Source organism: Theobroma cacao, chromosome 5 (assembly GCF_000208745.1).
Source record: "Theobroma cacao cultivar B97-61/B2 chromosome 5, Criollo_cocoa_genome_V2, whole genome shotgun sequence".
NCBI lineage: Eukaryota > Viridiplantae > Streptophyta > Magnoliopsida > Malvales > Malvaceae > Theobroma > Theobroma cacao.
This window is the reverse complement of record NC_030854.1, coordinates 33,701,992-33,719,467: the sequence shown is the minus strand read 5'-3', so window position 1 is coordinate 33,719,467 and position 17,476 is coordinate 33,701,992. Positions and strand designations below refer to the sequence as shown.

Below are 17,476 nucleotides of genomic sequence, written 5' to 3'. Positions count from 1 at the left end.
TTTTTCGTTAATCATAAAAATATAATAATAAATTTGAAAGGGGCATTCGAGCATTTGATTGATTACCTGCTTAACAAGAAAAATAATAACGTGAAGAAAGTAACAAGAAGAAAGAGAAAGGCACACGTTCCTAGTGGTTTAACTAGGTAAATTCTACGCCGGAGGAGGAAAACCACTAGGAGATTCTACACCAGAGGGGGACAAGTGTGAAAGAGACAGGACAAAGACTTGGTGGACGTTGCTTTGTCTATTTGCTGAATAATCGCATCTATTTCACTCCCTCTGGTCGTCAGCACCATGGAAGGTACACGACGTTTTCAAAAGAGTGAAGTGGAAGTTGCTTCGAACCTGCTCCCGGTCCGAGATTTGAAGGGGTCCTTGTAGCGGCCAAAGTCTGAACTTTTCTATATAACCACAGAACCAGGAACCAAATGAAACAAAGCAAATATTTATTCTGTTCCAACTGACTTCTTATTCAGTCTTTGACACATTTTCTTGCTGGTTTCTTGTCTACTCTTTCACCCAAATCAAACAACACAAGCCATCCAGTTCCAAGTTCCAAGCTCCAACTGAACTGACTTCTTTCATAGTTTTGACATATTTTCTTGCTGGTGAGGTCTCCTGTAATTCTTCCATGCAGAACAACAAAATGAATGGAATAAAAAAAGCCCATATATATTGATGCGTTTTCTTTCTTGTAGGAGTTCTGCTTCAAGTAGTTATGGCTGATCCAGTTTCTATTATTGTGGGACCTATCGTGAACAATATCATTGACACTGCTGCGTCCTTGATCAAAGGAGAATTTCTGGCGATCCTGAATGTTGAGAAGGAGGTGAAAAATCTGTCAAGCAATCTAACCGCAATTTCAGCTGTGCTTAAAGATGCTGAGCAGAGACAACTGGATGCAGCTTGTGGTGAATCTTTGAGAGATTGGCTTCGAAAGCTCAAAGATGTAGCTTGTGATGCAGAGGACATATTGGACACTTTTGCAACAGAAACTTTCCTCTGGAAGAGAAAGAAGCAGGTTCGCAAAATCCTTGCTCCTACCAACCTCATAAATAAATCCAGTGTTGCACATAAGATCAAAGAAATTTCAGCAAGACTGGATGTGATTGCTAAACAGAAAAACGATTTCCATCTCACAGAAAGTAGTGATGGTGGAAAGACTCCAAACCTCCCACACACCCCTTTCTTTGTAGACATCACTGCAGATGTCTTTGGTAGAGAATCTGATAGAGACGAATTAATAAATCGGATGCTATCAAATGAATCTGATACTGAAGGTGATGTTTCTGTCATTCCTATCGTTGGGATGGGAGGCTTAGGCAAAACAACTCTTGCTCAACTCATCTTTAAAGATGAAAGAGTAAAGAATCATTTTGAGTTTAAGATGTGGGTTCATGTCACAGTTGACTTCAATTTCGGAAGGATACTTAAGGAAATGATAGAATTCCACACTGAAATGAAGTATTCTAGTGACGTACCCACCAGAACCCTAGAGTCACGCTTTCTAGAATTCTTGGCTGGGAAAAGTTTTCTGCTTGTTTTAGATGATGTTTGGACTGACGATTACCAAGAGTGGGAGCCACTTCAAAACCTCTTGAAACAAGGAGGTAAGGGCAGTAGAGTTTTGGTCACTACTCGAAACACTAGGGTGTCTGACATTATGGGAACACAACCTCCCTATAGATTGGAATGTTTGCCTGAGGATGAATGTTGGTCCTTGTTTAAAAAAATTGCTTTCAAAGACTGTAACTCATTGGTTGATACACACAGAAAAGAATTGGAAGTCTTTGGTAGGCAAATTGTGGAAAAGTGTAACGGCTTGCCTTTGGCAGTGAAGGCAATGGGAGGTGTACTGCGTGGTAATATTGATGTAAACAAATGGAAGCAAATCTTAAGAGATAGCGTATGGGAGCTAGAGAAGGATCAGAACCGCACTAGGCCTAAAATTCTGCCTGCATTAAAATTGAGTTATGACCACCTACCTTCTTATTTAAAACAGTGTTATGCATATTGCTCTATATTCCCAAAGGCCTATGTTTTTGACAGGAAGGAGTTGGTCAAGCTTTGGATGGCTGAAGCATTTATTCAATCTAGTGGCCAAAATAGTGTGGAGGAGACTGGGATTGAATATTTTAATGAGTTGCTAATGAGGTCTTTCTTCCAAATTTTAAACATTGATGACAAGGTGAGATACAGAATGCATGACCTTATCCATGACTTGGCTGTATCAGTTTCAAGCCCCCACTGCTGCCAAGTCAAGGATAACAACTCAGGTATTTTCTCTGAAGAAACTCGTCATGTCTCATTGCTTGGTCAAGATGTAGAGAATCCTACCTTGCAGATTGTTGAAAGATCTACGAAGCTGCGCACACTCCTACTTCCCGGTGAGTCCTTGAAAAACTTGGGGCAGGCGCTTGACAAAATGTTTCATTCTCTTAAATACATTCGTGTTTTGAATCTAAGTTCAAGCTCATTCTCAGAATTGCCAAGCTCTATTGAAAATTTGAAGCTATTACGATACCTTGATCTCTCTAGAACAGAGATCAAAGTGCTTCCCAACTCAATATGTAACCTCTGCAATCTGCAGACACTCAAGCTCTTAGGGTGCTTTTGGCTGTTTGAACTGCCCAAGGACCTTGGAAACTTGGTTAACCTGCGTCATCTTGAGCTAGATGAGATGTTTTGGTTCAAGTGTGAGATGCTGCCACCAAGAATGGGAAACTTAACCAGTTTGCAAAACTTGCATGCATTCCCAGTCAGTGGCACAAGTGGACATGGCATTGAAGAGCTGAAGAACATGGCCAAGCTTACAAAAACACTGCATATTTTGAAGCTGGAAAATGCAGTGAATGCAGCTGAGGCAAAGCTAAAAGAGAAGGAGAGCCTTCAGAAGCTGGTATTAGAGTGGAGTGGCCAAGACGTCAACCAAGAAGATGAAATCAGAGCAGAGAGGGACCTTGAAGACCTGCAACCTCACTCAAATCTCAAAGAGTTGGCACTTCATCACTTTAAGGGCTCTAATTTTCCTTTGTGGATGACAGACGGTCTGCTTCAAAATTTAGTAAGACTTACCTTAAGTCATTGCACTAAATGCACAACACTCTCTGTTGGTCAGTTACCTTGCCTTAGAGCGCTCTACATCAAAGGGATGCTGGAATTGGAAGAATGGCCAGGAGTTCAATGTCTTTCATTGGATAGACTACATATCAAAAACTGCCCCAAGCTGAGGAAGGTACCGGATTTGATGCCAAATTTAACAGTTCTGAAGATAAAGAAGTGTGATTCATTGAAGGCTCTTCCAATGGCTCCTCTGATGTTTTTAGTACTTATTGACAATCTTGTTCTGGAGGATTGGAAAGAAGGAATGTTCATTGCCCAAGATGATCAAGGCAACCAAGTAGGCCAACCCAAGCCAACTTTGATTAGTCTTTTGGAATTGAAAATGGCAAACTGCCCCAACATACAAGCACTGCCTAAAATATTTGCTCCTCAGAAACTGGAGATAAGTGGGTGTGGTCTCATAACTGCCCTTCCTGTCCCACAGTTCGCCCAACGTCTTCAGCATTTAGCTCTGGACTCGTGCTCTAATGGAACGCTAGTGAGGGCAATTCCGGGAACCAACACTCTCTACTCGCTGGTCATTTCAAACATCTCAAACCTAACCTCTTTCCCAAAATTGCCCCACCTTCCAGGACTTAAGACTCTGTATATCAGTGATTGCAAAGACCTCACTTCTTTGTCTGAAGACGAAGAGTCATTGAAAAGCTTGTCCTCTCTCAAGTTGCTCTCTATCCAGGGCTGTTCAAAGCTTGAATCATTGCCAGATGAAGGTTTACCAACAGGACTTGAGTGTCTAATGATTGTGTCATGCCCCATTCTAAAATCTCTAGGTACCAAAGACACCTTAAAGAGCCTCCTCTCACTCAAGGACTTATATTTAGACGATTGTCCCTTGATTCAGTCCTTTCCCGAGGATGGGCTGCCTACTTCTCTCCTCCATTTGGTGATTCATGAATGTCCCCTGCTGATAGAACAATGCCAAAAGGAAGATGCAGGAAGCACAGAATGGCCAAAGATCATGCACGTTACAGACCAGGAAATTGATTCCATCAGGCTACCTTCAGCCCCAGATTTGCCAAAGAAGAATAAATGGACTCCTTTATTTGGTTTCAGTAAAGGTGAGTTACTTTTTCCTTGTTCCTATTTTGATCTATTTTTTGAGGCAAACAAAAGAACAGTGGCAACACCATATACAAAACTAACTCTTCCTTGCAAATGCTTAAACAAAAGAAGCTCTAGAATGAGAATAACAGTTTACTCCACAGGTCAAAAACTTGTTTGTGTTTTAAGGCAATTAACATTGCCTTAAAGATGAAGCTTCAACTTCTTTTCAGGGTTATATGTTATCTGGGAAAAAAAATGAAAAACATTAATTGCTTTAAGCTTAGAGAGGAACCAACAAATGAATATATGTGTTTTTTGCAGGGCCCTAAGGTTGAATGGTTGATTCAAGGAATGCTTTTCCATGATGGTGAATGATTAAGCTGCAACAAGGGATGAGAAGAACAGCTTGATAGCTTAAAATTATGATTGTTATTAATATGTGTGTTTGTAACAATAAAAGCCATTGACACTGGAAGACAATGGCTTGAACCATTGCATATTTGTTTCAAACTCTATTGTTCCATATTCCGTTGTGTTTTCTGTATATTGATTGTAAGTGAGAGCAATAACTTTATTTGTTGATTTCTTATTCAGGTGTAATACATGATGAATTGATAATTGGGATGTTGCTTTTCTGAAATTTTTCCTCATTTTTTAACCCCAATCAGCATCTGCAATTCCCTGGATCCTATTCTTTGTCCTGCTAGTTGTAATTTTTCCTGCATGTGAGCTACGTTCAATATGCCCATAACAAATTTTCTTGTCCTTTCAATTAAAAGCATTGCTGTATATGCAACGATATGTCAAAAAAATTTACATTTTAAACTGTTTTTCACTCGATTCTTCCCTTTTCTTTAAACTCTTTTTGCTCGTTCAATGCAAAAGGATTGTAAATCACTTGAATTTCCAGTTGAGCAAATCCTCCAACAAGACATTGTTAAAAGGAAAAATTAAGTTCATGAAATATGGGCTGACTAATTCCTTAACTGCTTCTCCAGTAAGCTCACAATTAGAGCGAAAACTGCATGTAAGATTCCTTACACCTTTGGATGATCAATGGTTTAGAGCTCAACATTGTTTCACTGCCAGCCTGTTACCAATAATCTCTGCATGAACACTTGCCATCTTTGAAATGGTGAAATCTGCTATTATCCCGTACAATTATCTCTCTTTGGGAAATCTTTGACATGAACTTTATAGCTGTGTGGCAGTCCACACAAACGCGAATGTTCTTGGTTATTCGAAGGGTTGTCCCAGTAGGGGTGCTAATGATGCCAAAAGCTAAAGCTAATCTCTCACTATGGCTAAATAACAAGTATTTCTTCTGCTCCTCCTCAACATCATGGCAAACCTCACTCGTGTCAGGAATATACCCTTCTCGTTCCATCTGTTCCAAAAGATCTTTCCAAGCCTTATATATTCTCTCATAAAGAGGATGTGATTTATCTCCTGATATGAAAGTATGAACCCTATTTTTAACTTCTATCCAGCTGCAAGCTGGTTCCTTTCTTATGCCTTTTTTCTTCAATGAGCTTCTCATCTTTGCTGCATCTTTCCATCTCTGTGCAGCTGCGTATATATTTGACATCAGAACATAAGCTCCCACGTTTTCTGGATCAACTTCAAATAATCTTTTGGCAACCTTTTCAGCCAACTCAAGGTTCTTGTGGACTCTACAAGCAGATAACAGTGTTGACCAAATGCTACCTGCTGGTGCAATATGCATGCTAGAGATAAACTCATAGGCTTCTTCCAACTTTCCTGCACGAGCAAGAAGGTCTGCCATAGCAGCATAGTGCTCCAAGCCTGGTGTAATGCCATGATTCTGGGTCATACAATTGAAATGCCTCCAAGCTTCATCTGTCAATCCAGCATGACTACAAGCGGTAAAGACAGCTATAAACGATACATAGTTGGGTTTAACCCCATCCATTTCCATCTGCTTGAATAACAAAAGGGCCTCATGAGCATGCCCATGCAAAGCATATCCCATGATGATAGCCGTCCATGAAACCATGTCATGGTATTCCATTTGATCAAAAATCCACCTTGCTGCCTTGATGTTTCCACATTTGGCATACATGTCAACAAGTGAGCTGGCTACAAACACATTATCATCAAATCCACCTCGAATTATGTATCCATGAAGTTCCTTCCCTAGGTGCAGTGTCGTCAAGTAAGCACAAGCTGGCATAATACTTGAAAATGAAACATCCCTCGGCCTTACTTTAGCTGTTAACATTTGGCGAAATAAATTCAGACCTTTATCAAACATACCGTTCTGTACACACCCTGCAATAATCGAATTCCAAGAAATATCATCTCTTTGAGGGAACAAATTAAATACACGGCATGAATCTTCAATCCGAGAACAATTGGCATACATATCAACCAAACTACTTCCTACATACCAATCAGAATCAAACCTATGTCTGATTGCATATCCATGAATCTCCTTTCCTTTCATTACATCCACATATTCTGCAAATATAGGAAGTACACTAGACAAAGTGTATGAATCAGGTTTCATGTTAGCATTCCCCATCTCCCTAACCATCCTCAAAGCTTCTTCATACATTCCATTTTGTGCATTCCCTGCAATTACCGTATTCCAAGAAACAACATCCCTTTTTGGCATCATGTCAAAAACCTTTCTCACACTATCCAATTGAAAAACATTTCTGCCCTTCTTTTGAGCTAATTTGCCGCAAAGTTCATTACCTTTTGGCATTCCATCAAGCATATTGAAGGTGAAAACTTTATGTCCCCCATTCACTTCTAAGCTTTGAAATTTTGCATACATATTCAAAAGGGCATTTCCTGTAAACAAATCAAAGTCCAAACCGAGCCTAATAATACAACCATGAATAGACTCACCCAACCTCAAGTTCTTTACAAAAGCACAAGCTTTAAGAACAAAAGGGAGCATTTTATGATCTGGGTATATACCTAGACCACGCATTTGGACAAAACAAGTTAAGGAATTTAGAAAAAGGCCAGAATTTGCAAAGCATTTGGTGATGGATTTCCAAGCAAGAAGTGGAGGGGAGCTGAGGGAGTTGAAGAGAAAGAGGGAGTCGTGTAGAAGGTTGAAATTTGTGTATATGGAAATGAGAATGGAAGTTGAAGAAGGAGAGTGGGGTTGGGTTTTGAGAAATTGGGCATGGAGTTCTTTCGCTTGGGATTTGGTTTTTAAAGATTGTGGGGTTTTGAGGAGGGTTTTGGCCAGGGTTTTTGGGGTGGAACTTGAAGTCATTGGTTTATTTACAGGGTTTTTGGTAAAATGTAGAACGGTGATGTTGGTTACAGAAGAGGTGTGGCCGTGCGGGTTTTGTGTATCTGTGTCGGCTGAAACAGGTCCGGTTGGGGATTTGTCATTTTAGATTCGGTCGGTTCAAGTTCAGTTCACTTTCTTTCAAGTCATTTTGATTCCATCTATCTTGAATGTGTTAAACTTTATTTTCGTTTACAACCCTCAACACTGCCTGCCTGCAGCCTATAAGGGCGACTGGTAGTTACTAGCAGAGGGGGCCATGGCTCGCTTATTCTTATTATAGTATGAATAATCATACTGCTTTATATGGTTTTCATGCAGAGTTTTATATTGGCTCCCCACCTAAGCCACTGCAGCCTATTCTTTGTTCTTCTTAGCTATTTGTAGTATATTTTTTTTTCCTTGGCAGAAGCTACCTTTTTCTTTGTCTTCACAACCATCTTTACTTAGGTTCTTATTAATTTCTTTCATTTTCATTTCTTCACTTGTTTGACTATGTTATGTAAATACCAAAGCCATGATCTCTGCAGACATTCCTGGTTTGCTGATTCAAAAGCTATCTCTTTACATATTTTGACATCCAACAGGATAAAAGCTGAGTTGCATAGAATTTATACTCTATATGTTGCTTAACTTGGTTTTGAATCCTCAGCTCAAACTTCCTAATTGTTTAGATCAAGGACAAATCTAGCATTTATCCATGCAAATTGACTTCATCATTTGAAAGCAAGGGAAAGAAAATTTAAAAAAGGAAAAAACATTCTGGAAAGAAAATTTAAAAAGGAAAAAAAATTCTTTCTCCTTTGAAGTTAAAAGTCTTCCCTTTATACATGTCGTTAGGTACATTTTTTGTGCTCTTGCAAATTGACTGAAAGCACACAAACCTGGTCTTGTTCTCTTTTACATAAACACACAAATACACAAATATAAAAGCAAGCAACACGTTGGTCCCAGAACAGTGGTATAAGGTGGGAGGAGGAAGGCTCAAACTGACCAAAGTTTACACAAAACTAAGAAGAGCACAACTAAGATTAAGGTTCCCAATCCAAACCCATCATCGAAGGCAGAGCTGCTTGTCTGCTGAACTGAAGGAGAGGAAAACATGTGTAGAGTGGGGAAGAACGTTGAAAGCAGCTGCACAAGGACCAACAGCAGAAGAAGCACAAGCACCATCACAACATAAAAAGTGTCACTTTCCGAGTCTCCTGCCTCAAATAAAGGCAGAACAAACTCTAGAATAGATTGCAAAGTAGGACCGAAGATCACCAATCCTAAGACTCCCACCATTAGAGATGGTACCAGTGGAGATGGCCCGCTTCTTCTCATTGCTCTCTTAAATCTTTCCTACTCTTTTTTGTTGGTTTTAGATAGAAAGAACAAACCTCTTGGCTGTTAAAGGAGAGTTGTGTCCTGTGAGAGTAGATGAGTTTGTTGAAGACGGATACAGAATTCAAACAACTTGATGATCCTTTTCTATGTGTTAGTTGACCCATTGGACATGTCTTTCTGAGTTCATCCAATCATCTATTTCGATCCATTTGTTTGTACATACAATGGAGGTTAGCTGAAAACCCAACCATACTCGGATTTAATCCAAGGCGAGCGAATATATTACTGATTTCCTGCACGGACTATGACTATGGAAACATTTCTTTAGTTAGGGGTTAATTGCTAGTATATTAATGAAAAGGACATTCATAGTCATCGATGACTTCAAGGTGAGAATTTTAAAGAATAACATCGCTGACAGAATGACGAGCGACAAGTAACCTCAATCAAGTTCATATCAGGTAATGAGAAAACATATCAAGAGAATGCTTGAATAAACTTGAATAGAACAAGGTAGCAGCCTCCTTCACAAGGGTTAATACTTAAATACTGTGAGGAACTGTGATTATAGAGGACATGAGCAGAACGGAAGGAAAGGAGAATGATTATATCATCTAAAATTTTAGCTTACATATCCCATCAAAAAAAAAACCTAATAACTCAAGTTCCATTGTTCAAATAAGTTCAAGTTTTCAACTCTTGTCAACAAGATTTACCATAAAACCATCATGTCAGCAACAGTTACTTATCAAAAAAGGACAAACAAAAAGTAACAATCCCCTTACAATTGCCATCGACTGATTATCATCTCTCTCTGGCAATCCTGGTATCTAGTGTCACTCTCAAATAAGTATAAAATAATACTAAAGACTATTACCTTGCGCGATGGAGAATCAAAGTCCTAACCTAAGTACAGATCAGCCTCCCTAGACCTTGCTCACTTGTACCCAAAATTATTTTACGATAAGTGATTCTAGTATTCTACATGTTCCATGCAAAAATAAAGAGAGGGAGGGGGGGCTTCATTTTTGCTCCCCTTTGCTCAATAAATCAGATGCAAGTTCAAGTTTCATTTGACCAAATCCTAAATCAGGTAATAAACAAATATATTCATTAAAAATATATAAATACAGCTTTGTTGGTCAAAAAATGTAGTTTAGACTGAAAGGATTCCATACAATGCAATATTCCTAGAGGATACCAGGGATAAGACCCTGCCATTGCAAGCAAATATGCTTAAAGAAAGTCACAGGTGCAGGTGCATGCGCTCAGAACCAAGTATGCAAAATAGATTTCTTCACCACGACACCATGCCAAGCTCCTTGTGTGGTCTACGTGGAGAGAGACAGAAAAGGAGGCAACTCAAGTAAGCTTCATTCGGGCCAAAAAATGTAATCGTCATCACACATTATAAGACAAAAGTTCCATATTACTTCTAACCACATTAAATATCCAATTTTTCTTTTCTGCTATGGATGTTAAATATCCAATGGACACAGACTAGTGGTAGGCTGATGCATATCTAATCATACATAGAGAGAGAGAAAGAGGAGCTACCACTACATCACTCAGCCTGGCACTACGAAACTGAGACAGCACTCGCTATCCTGCTTTATCTCCTGCAACTAGAGTTACAACACTGTATACAAACAAAACAAATATGGCTAGCTCCAGCTACTCCAACACTCTAACTAAGCCTCAGTGATCAAGATGTAGGGCTATATTTGAGATGTTGCTCGTAGAAGTTGATCAACTGGCACATAAGAAAGGAGACAAAAGCAGCACAAGAATTGTTAGCTCTTAGAGCCAATGCTAATTGACTAACAAAAGGTCAGGCAATAATATGATCAATTACCAGAAGTGGATTGTTAGCTTTAAGATATCTGTTGTCCACCATAACCTCTTTCCCATCAGACCTGTCAAAATATACACCAAACATAATTATCCTCAACAATAGAAACTTCAATAAAGTGCAGCATAAATTTTGAGGACTTTCAAACAACACAATCACATCTAAAATTAAGCTTCTCTTCCAATTAGAATTAAAGTGCAAAACCCACAAACTTCACTAATCTAACAGCTCATATCACAAAAACTGTTCCTCTTCAGGGCCACCAGTGATACCAACGTCAATTTATCATCCAATAAACAATTCTCAGGAGTGGGAAAAGCCTCATCTTGAATTCACTAATGTTCAAAATTCACCCAAAGCCCAAAAGATTTTTCTCAATTGGGTCATACATACACTCAATACCTCTGCTTTAAAGGTAAAAATTAAGATTAACATCTGACTACCCTAGGACAGAGGTAATTGCTTGATGAATTTGTAATTTGATTCCTATAAGACAAGTCTGCAACATGCTGTATAAGACATATTAAAGAAAAAAGGGTCATAACTATGAAGTTCATAAGACATTTCCACTATCAATTCTTGAATAATTAATAAAAAAAAAGCCCCAAAAGTGCAATTTGATATCTATCATGCTCTACGGATGCAATCCATAAAAGCAAACTACATTTTCATACTATTGTTGTCCAAGGAGGCCACCTGCTAACCTGCTTAGACTTTAATTTCAAGTCAACATAAAGTTACTATTCCCTTGAACAAGATCTTTCAATTGTCAACCATGAAGAATTTACTCTTTCCACTTACAATTACACATCAACAGCCTATGGTTCTTAATGAAGTGTAGTAGATTCCAAGACAAGCCAGAATTCATGTAGAACATTTTTTTTCTTCACATTCTTTTAGACAACAAAAACATGTTGATGTTTTTAAGGAGATTATAGTCAAACACATGCACAGATGTTGTATCCACAACAGGAAAGAGTAAAATTACTCCAGCAACAACTAAAGCTCTAAAGAGCAACATGATAGTACATTAAGTGTTAATACATCAGAATACAATAATTTACACAAGCAAGAACCACACTTCCATCCCACAATACCGCCACCAAGAGCAAGGCCAAAATATTTTTCACTGTCAGCTAAACCAAAACTTCAGAACTTCCATAAAGCAATTAAATTGAATATGATTTGAATGTGCGTAAATGTTAAAGGTATTAAGTTATATGTAGATATAATTTCAAGCCACTATAAATCAGCCAATTATGGTACGAAGCCAGCAATTATATACAGAGCGTTTAACAAGTTATTTGCATGGCATTACATCTAGATAGAAAAGAAAAACAACCGTTACAACATAACAGAACACATCATTAGCTCAAATACTTAGTTATGGAACCTAATATAATGGCATATGTTGGAAACATGACTGTGAGATTTATTAGATGCAAAAGTTTTCTCTTCTAGTTTTTCCGCTAAAAAATTGCCCCAGTTACCTCAATAGTAGATTCTATTTTAGCTTTTGTTTGGAAGACAGAAGCTTCGAGAGTTAATCATATAAAAATGGCAGTTGCATTAGAGTTTGACAACAAACCTGATTGCCAAGAAGGTTACTGAAACATCTTGAATGTTATCTGATACAGAAGCTGAAAACCCTACAGGCTTCAGGATCTTGGATATGACAGGCACATTTACGGAATTATCAATCTGGGGCCTATGACTCAAACCATCTGCTGTTAAACCAAGACCTTCAATTCCTATCTGTGCATCTGCAATTCCATAGCCAACATGGATATTTGGTGTTGCATTTGGAGTCAAATTAGGTCCAGAGGAAACTAGATCTTGTTTAAACCTCTTCACTGAACCAGACTTCCTTCTTTTAGCCCCTGTGCGACGATCACTGTGAACTGATTCCCCACGATCAACCTTTTGCAGCCCATTGGCAAGGCCATCACTTTCAGAAGCCTTGCCTTCTTGGAAACGCATAGCAAGCTTATCAGCATTGACCCCATTGGAAGATATTGCTCCTTTTAGCTCACTGAGCTTGGTATCATAATCATTTTCATCCTTCCTTTCATCAATTTGCTTCGAACCATTTGCAGACCCATTCTCCTTAACTCTGTTAGCTACTTTGACATTGTTGGCACTTCCATTGGTCTCTCCCTCTCGTGCTGACACTGTAACTGGACTTGAGGCAGCAAGATCAGCAATACCTGAATTGTCAAGAGGAACCAAGGATAGGGACTTATCAACAACACTGACTTCAAGACCAGTTGCATTATATGTTGTAGCAGAGGAGCGTGGCTGCTTCTTCTTGGACTGTGTATGAGGACCACCATACTTGCGTTTGCGCTTTCGATTCTGCTTCCCGGAACGCAAGCTTCAAAACCAGAAAGGAAAATACATAGTACATATTACTATGGAAAAGACAAACAGGTTCTATACACCTTATTTGCTAAGAAAGTTGAGGATAAGTAAAAGGCAATGAGGGCCAAGATGTTACTTTACCATTTATTATGCCTTTCTTATCCTCAAAAGTGGAAGACGAAATTTAATTCAATTAAATAGTAAACTGATTCGACTATTTACAACTCAAATGGATCAATAGAACTAATTAATAACACGACAACAAAGCCTGCTTTGTTATTCAACGATTCAGCTAGTCTAAGTGATTTGAAACAACCACAAAGAATAAATACCTTGTTAACAAATAAAGTATGCTTTCTTTGCTTTAGCTTACCTAGCAACCATACAAAGCCAAGGAAGACATGAGTAATATAGAAAGGAAATCAAGGAATCTTACCTTTCCTCAAATGCATCTATAACATCAGAACAAGACTGGAGATTCTCCAATGGCTCCCATGTATTTGCAGTTTCTGGCCATCCACGCCTTCAAGACAAAATAAATAATTAGGATTACCATTTTCTTTAAGCAAGTTGATCCTCATATGTTTAAAGCAAAATTTAAAAAAACAAAAAAAGCATCAAAGAGATACACAGACAAAGGATGCTCACCATTTGATGAGATACTGAAGCTGACCCTATCATATGCCAACATAACACACAAAAAATTCATAATTAGATAAATAGAGAGAAAAATAACAACCACACCCCCCCCCCCCCAAAAAAAAAAAAAAACGAAAGGCATATTATTATGGCCTCATTCCCTAAAGTTTCTCCATATCCATCAAAACCCCCAATATGAGGAAAAGAACAGACTGAAACTAAAAACAACCCCAAAAAATTCAAAAACCCCATTTGGCAGCCTAAACTTTGGATTGCAACGAACCCATTTTCCCCTTTGTCCCATCTGTTTGGTTCAAGAAAAAATTAACCAAAAACAAAGCCCAATAAAAACAAAGTAAAAAAGTCCAACCTTTCGAACCCTTTTACGGCGAATAGCTTCAATCTCAAAGAACCCATCATCAAGCTTAGTCCTTTCTTCTTCTTTGCCTTCATTATTTTCTTCTTCTTCTCCTTCTTCTTCTTCTTCATCTTCCTCTTCCTCTTCCTCTTCTTCTTCTCCTTCTTCTTCCTTCTTTTTCTCTCCAAGTCCTTCACTTTCAACTATTTGCTCACTAGTTCCTCCTCTTTTCTTCTCTTTCTCTTTCTCACCCCCTCCTCCCTCCTCACTCTGTACTACCCTTTTCCTTCCTCCTCCTTTCATTTCTTAGACAAAATCCAACTGGATAAAAAAAAAACAAACCAAACAAAAAGTAAAAGCCTTCGATTTTATTTTTCTCCCTCTCTATTGCAATGAACTTTAAGCTGGGAACTGAGAAGTGGGAAATAGAAAGCTGTTCTTCCCTTTCTTTTTTTTTAATTTAGGGGCGAATATTGAGTTGGACCCGAATTGGCTCCGACCCGGATTCCATATGGAATCCTCTTCAAAGTCTTTTAAACTACTTTTGCCATTTTGGCTATCTTGTCTTTGCCGCCTTTGTTTCCGCCAAAACTTATTCTTCTCTTATCCTAAAAGTATTTTCTTTCAATTTTTCCTATTCCAATATCCCATTCTCAATCCAAGCAACGTCATTAACTTAAGTTTTCACACATTTAAAAATATTTTTATATTATTTTTTCTTAAATATACGAAAATATCATTTGTTAATGTTTGTTTTATTATTTAATAAAATTTAAATGACACAATATTGTAAAAAACTTTTAAATTAATTAAAAGAATTCAAATAAATCTTTATTTTCTTATTACTTTCAATCAAATTCTTTATTTTTATTTTTAATCAAATAAATTAATTATTATTATTAGTCAAAATATCTCTTATTATTTTAATATCACGTGTTATTAACGTAATATATTGATATTCATAATAAATGATGACTTAATATGTTAATTTAACATTATCACATAAAATTTTTACCCTCAGACATGAAAATGACATTATATTTTAACTAATGATCTTTAATCAACCTTTGATCATTAATCAACCTTTAAGATATTAATCAATAGTTAATCTTATAGTGATTGAATTTAGTGTTTTTTTTTAATTTATCTACTTCTTAAAAGTATAAGTTAAATCAAATAAGATTTTAAAAAGCTCTTTAAAAAAGTAATTTAAAAAAAAACAAAATCTTAAAAAAAGGTTTCATGAAAAGCTTTAGACAATAGCTTTTTTTTTTCTTTCTTTTAAAAACACATCACTTTTTGAAGAAAAATTTTCTTTATTTTCAAAAATATCCTCATCTAACCCTAACATTACCCTCTCAAAAAATATCCCATCTCTCACCCCTCTCCAAGTAAATAGATATCTCTTCTCCTTTACTTTTTTTATAAAAAATACTAGAAAAAAAAATAAACCCAGCAATAGAATAACAAAATTTAGAATTTTTTGTTATTATAAAGATTAAGAGAAAAAAAAAGGCCTAAAATTTCAAGCTACATTCAAGTATTATTTTTCTTTCTTTTTATTTGTTTTTTATTTTCTTTCTGTCGTTTTTCTTTTTCTTTGCTTTGGAATCTCTCTTTATTCCTCAATTTAATTATTTTTTAATTTTAAAATATATATTTGAGTTCTTGTTAAATAGCTTAAAGGATCAAAGCTATTTTGGGTTCCTAGTAAAGATCCTAGGCCATTAAAATTGTTGAAAAATCTTGATTGAACGTTCTATTATTTTGGGTTTAGATCACCATATGATTAATGACCTAGTATTAGGTAGCTCTACATTCTAGTAGTCTTATCAGGTTGCTTTTGTTTTAATATTGTCTTTTTTTCTATTTCAAAGTGTAAGTAAATATATTGAGATATGGTCTGTATCAGATTTTATTAAAGTTGCAAATGAGTAAAAATGTATTCAAATAATTAACGATCATTTTCTTAGAAACTATTATCTTTTGGTGGATATAACTTATGATAATTTTCCTATTTCTGAGTTTTGCTAGAAGTGTCCCTAAATGTTATGCAAGATTTGGAGTTATGTTGGATGATTTGTGAGTGACATATACTTGTGTGAATTTCAAGCATCTTCTACCTTGTTGTGCATTTTGGTTTAATTGTATTTAGTGTAATGCATATGTGGTCCTAATGAACCATCTTGGCTGAATGATCAATTCTTGGATAGTGATGACACAAGATTTATTGTTTTATATGCCTTGTTGCAGCTTATGTTTAGCCAAGAAATATCTCAACCTAATTCTAAAATTTCAAAAAAAATCAAAAAAAAATGCAAAGTGGGATTTGGTCACTACTAATATCTTACTTCAAGTTTGTATGGATGAGATTTTCAAGTGTAGAAAACTAGAAATTTCATTCAGAACTAAAATATGGGAAGTTGTAGTAAAGGAATTCAATACTCGTGCTAATAAAAACTATACTAAAAAGCAATTGAAAAATAAACTGCATAGTATAAGGAATGAATGGATCTTATGGAAACAATTAAAGGGCAAAGACTATATAGTCTTTTTTCTATTTCAAAGTGTAAGTAAATATATTGAGGTATGATCTGTGTCAGATTTATTAAAGTTGCAAATGAGTAAAAATGTATTCAAATAATTAACTATCACTTTCTTAGAAACTATTGTCTTTTGGTGGATATGACTTATGATAATTTGCCTATTTCCGAGTTTTGTTGGAAATGTCCCTGAATGTTATGTAAGATTTGGAGTTATGTTGGATGCTTTGTGAGTGACATATACTTAGTGTGAATTTCAAGCACCTTCTGCCTTGTCATGCATTTTGGTTTAATTGCATTTGGTGTAATGCATATGTGGTCCTAATGAACCATCTTGGCCGAATGATCAGTTTTTGGATAGTGATGACACAAGGTTTATTGTTTTATATGTTTTATTGCAGTTTATGGCTAGCCAATAAATGTCTCCACCAAATTCTAAAATTTCAAAAAAATAAAAACAAAATGCAAAGTGGGATTTGGTCACTACCAATATCTTACTTCAAGTTTGTATGAATGAGATTTTCAAGTATAGAAAATCAAAAATTTCATTCAAAATTAAAAGATGGAAAGTTGTAGTAAAGGAATTTAATACTCGTGCTAATAAAAACTATACTCAAAAACAATTGAAAAATAGACTAGATAGTTTAAGGAATGAATGGACCTTATTTAAACAATTAAAGGGCAAAGAAACAGATTTGGGTTGGAACCATGAGACGGGAACCATCGAAGCTGATGTCACATGGTGGGAAGTCAAAATAAAAGTAAGTATTTTAAGTTTTATACGTTTCAATTACTATAAATTATTTTATATATGCATATCGTTTAAAAAGTTTCTTTTTCTTTGATGTTTATGTAGACCAATCCAAAATATGTCAGATTTCGGTATCACGGGTTGGAATATGCTGATGAATTGGAATTTATATTTGGAGATGCAGTGGCCATCAATCGAA

General features: G+C 36.5%; 3 protein-coding genes across 4 annotated transcripts; 1 reads left to right on the top strand and 2 right to left on the bottom strand.

Moving 5' to 3' along the window:
- On the top strand, window positions 290-4,810 carry LOC18599732 (putative disease resistance protein RGA3). The gene is made up of 3 exons (XM_007029813.2): window positions 290-611; window positions 702-4,184; window positions 4,492-4,810. The coding sequence occupies exons 2-3, from the start codon at window positions 722-724 to the stop codon at window positions 4,497-4,499; spliced, it is 3,471 nt and encodes a 1,156-aa protein (XP_007029875.2). The 5' UTR covers window positions 290-611; window positions 702-721; the 3' UTR covers window positions 4,500-4,810.
- LOC18599731 (putative pentatricopeptide repeat-containing protein At3g23330) lies at window positions 4,724-7,689 on the bottom strand. Its single transcript, XM_007029812.2, has one exon. It carries the CDS (start codon window positions 7,424-7,426, stop codon window positions 5,264-5,266), a length of 2,163 nt encoding a protein of 720 aa, XP_007029874.2. The 5' UTR covers window positions 7,427-7,689; the 3' UTR covers window positions 4,724-5,263.
- Window positions 9,859-14,555, bottom strand: LOC18599729 (chromo domain-containing protein LHP1). Of its 2 annotated transcripts, XR_001928221.1 has the most exons (7): window positions 13,996-14,555; window positions 13,635-13,660; window positions 13,423-13,509; window positions 12,214-12,999; window positions 10,629-10,689; window positions 10,331-10,526; window positions 9,859-10,104 (listed from the first exon to the last, which is right to left on the bottom strand). XR_001928221.1 is itself a non-coding variant. In XM_018122059.1 (6 exons), exons 1-6 carry the CDS (start codon window positions 14,284-14,286, stop codon window positions 10,479-10,481), a joined length of 1,299 nt encoding a protein of 432 aa, XP_017977548.1. In that variant the 5' UTR covers window positions 14,287-14,555; the 3' UTR covers window positions 9,863-10,478. The 2 variants fall into 2 exon arrangements, 1 of the variants encoding a protein (XP_017977548.1); XM_018122059.1 differs by having other exon boundaries at window positions 9,863-10,526.

Bases quoted from the DNA above. Each gene is read 5' to 3' on its own strand.
- LOC18599732 (XM_007029813.2), top strand. From the start codon at position 722: ATGGCTGATCCAGTTTCTATTATTGTGGGACCTATCGTGAACAATATC.
- LOC18599731 (XM_007029812.2), bottom strand. From the start codon at position 7,426: ATGACTTCAAGTTCCACCCCAAAAACCCTGGCCAAAACCCTCCTCAAA.
- LOC18599729 (XM_018122059.1), bottom strand. From the start codon at position 14,286: ATGAAAGGAGGAGGAAGGAAAAGGGTAGTACAGAGTGAGGAGGGAGGA. The intron at 13,510-13,634 runs GTGAGCATCCTT...TTTGTCTTGAAG, and splicing joins CTTCAGTATCTCATCAAATG to GCGTGGATGGCCAGAAACTG. The intron at 13,000-13,422 runs GTAAGATTCCTT...CTGGTTTTGAAG, and splicing joins ATAGATGCATTTGAGGAAAG to CTTGCGTTCCGGGAAGCAGA.